This window comes from Triticum aestivum, chromosome 7B (genome assembly GCF_018294505.1).
Source record: "Triticum aestivum cultivar Chinese Spring chromosome 7B, IWGSC CS RefSeq v2.1, whole genome shotgun sequence".
NCBI lineage: Eukaryota > Viridiplantae > Streptophyta > Magnoliopsida > Poales > Poaceae > Triticum > Triticum aestivum.
This window is the reverse complement of record NC_057813.1, coordinates 645,361,342-645,363,967: the sequence shown is the minus strand read 5'-3', so window position 1 is coordinate 645,363,967 and position 2,626 is coordinate 645,361,342. Positions and strand designations below refer to the sequence as shown.

The following is a 2,626-nucleotide window of genomic DNA, read 5'->3' as shown; positions in this document are numbered from 1 at the left end:
ACGGGGCCCACTTCCTTAGTCATTTTTCCACTCGTAAGTCACCCGCCGTCAACGCCAGTCGCCGCCGCGGCCAGAGTTCATCTTGCCGGACCCGGACGGCGGAGAACGCTTCTCCCTCCCTCGCCAACATCACCTTTCCCTGTCCCACCATCACCATCACCTCACTCGTCGGAACCAGTAACCACCCCGTGCGCCCTCTCCTTGGGCCGCCGCCGTCACCCTCTGCCCCCTCCACTGGACACGGCAGGCCCGGCTTGTTGGCACCCAAATCAGGCCGCCGTACCACGGATCTGTTCGGATCCGCTTGCCGGACGCCAGGGAGGCCAGCCGATTAACCCTCCGTACGTTGTCTTCACCGCCTCCCCCGCCGGCGCCAGGTAGCTCGGGACCCTTCTTCTCCGGTCGCACGGTGAGCCCGCCTTTGCCTCCTTGCTCGCTCTCAGCCGCGCTCTGGATCTTGTAAGTTGTAACCATGCCTGTCTCACCTGCACTAAACTGCAACTGTTCCCACGCAGAAACGTTAGACCCCAAGCAAGCAAAGAGGAAACATTCCCCTCTGCTCCCTGTGCAGTCTTCACCATGGAAACCGCCAGCAAAAACGTCACCAATGTAGTGCGCTCCATGAAGCTGCTCAAGGTCGACGGCTACTGTGCCACCAAAACTATGGGCAACGACGACTGCATCAAGTCCACCTACAGCATTGGTGGGTATGAGTGGGAGATCTGCATCTACCCTGCCATGATGCCCCGCGCACGCGACGGCACCCCGTGGGTGGCGGTGAAGCTCGTGTTCCTCAGCGAGACCTGCCCGTCCATCGTGAGGGCGAACCTGAGCTGTCGTCTGGTTGATCCGAGAAGCGTGCTTCGACCGTCTGAAGAAAAGAGTGTGTCATGTATATTCAACCGTTCATGGGTATCTCGTTGTCTCCAGATGTGCTCGCCTTTCGTGAGTGAAGATTGTTCACTTCCAGTTCGTCTCATGTCGACGGGCAGCCTGGCATCATCCGGTTTTCTCAGGAATGATTCTTTTACCGTGCTATGTGTCATCACGTTGCTGAAAGAGGATTTGCCAGCACGAGCAATCCCAGGTAAAGAAGTGACTGGGTCATCACCTAGCCTGCAGAAACACCTTGCTGAGCTCCTGCACAGTGGGTTGGAAGCGGATGTCACATTTGTTGTATCTGGCAAGTCTTTCGCTGCACACAAGGTCATTCTGGCTGCAAGGTCCCCTGTACTGATGGCCGAGTTCTTTGGCCACATGAAGGAGACGAGCTCTCAGCGCGTCGAGATCAAGGACATTGATGCGGTGGTATTCAAGTCGTTGCTTTACTTCATCTACACTGACTCTGTGCTGGAATTTGATCAGCAGCATGAGGCGGTCACTATGTTGGCTCAGCATTTACTTGCAGCTGCTGACAAGTATGGACTGGACAGGCTCAAGGAGATCTGCGAAGGTAAGCTCTCTGATGGCATCAGTGTCGACACGGCAGCGACAACTCTGGCTTTAGCTGAGCAGCATAACTGCCCCAAACTCAAGGTGAAGTGCGTTGAATTCATAGTTAGTACTCCTGAGATTCTTGATGCTGTGTTGGCGACGGATGGATATAAGCATCTGGAGGCAAGCTGCCCTATGGTGTTGCCTGAGCTTCTTAAGTCTGCGCGGGGAAGAAAGAGTTGAAGGGTAACCATAATAGTGCTAATGGTCCAAGTTTTTATCATACCTGTAGTCTCTGTTTATGGTTGCCATGCATGTGTGGTCTAGTAAGAACCCTGTGTCTGTATTCACCTCAAATGGAAAACCTTATGCTCATCTACTTATGTTTATGATCAACTTATTGCTTGCATTTCCTGTCCAATTTGATCTAATTTAATGCTAAATGGTCCAGAATTTGGTATCTCTCTTCTTCTGTGCTTGTCAATATTTGCACAAGCTGGTACATATGTGTGCCCAGCTTGGTAAAAATATGCTATTTCAGTGTCGTTAAGGGTAGGATGATTCAGAGTGTGTAGACATGATTTGCTCAGTTGCAGCCTGCAGCTACACAATTCTTGTGTTTGTTTTACCTTGTACTAGTATCTTTTGAACACATTGTCACATCAACTTCCGGAACAGTGTCAGGAAAGTAAGTACCATCTCAGTGTCTTAGTTACAACGTAAGGGGCTTTCTGTGTTGGAGGCGAAGAGCCAACAACTGAACCACCCTAATGTTCTTGATGTTGTCTTGGCGACAAGCCGTCCTTCGATGCTGGGTGACCTTCTCAAGTCTGCGTGTGGGAGAAAGAATTGATGCATATCTAGGTGCTACCCGAGGTCCAAAATATGATGTTGCATAGTCTCTGTTTATGTTTGTCATGTTTGTATGTCTGGTTATTAACTTGTGTTTTGTATCCTGTCTTCCCAATGAACTAAAGCTCAGCTAGGTTCCTCTCTGTTTCTGCTTACTATGCACCCATCTACAGTAATAATGTGTGTTTACCTCACTTATGTTATGTGCAATTTTACTGCCCTTGGTGCCCAAACAGTGTGATGTAGTTTAGTGCTAAATGGTTCAAGATTTTGTCTACTCATGTGTGCCTGTCAGTGGCACAAGGTGATACATGACCAGGGTGTGCAGGGCAGGGGTTGG

The 2,626-nt window shown here is 50.6% G+C and overlaps 1 protein-coding gene across 1 annotated transcript; it reads left to right on the top strand.

Annotated features, from left to right (window-relative positions):
- On the top strand, positions 1-1,843 carry LOC123158424 (BTB/POZ and MATH domain-containing protein 2). The gene is made up of 2 exons (XM_044576416.1): positions 1-409; positions 516-1,843. Exon 2 carries the CDS (start codon positions 580-582, stop codon positions 1,675-1,677), a length of 1,098 nt encoding a protein of 365 aa, XP_044432351.1. The 5' UTR covers positions 1-409; positions 516-579; the 3' UTR covers positions 1,678-1,843.
- Positions 1,844-2,626: the final 783 nt, after the last annotated feature.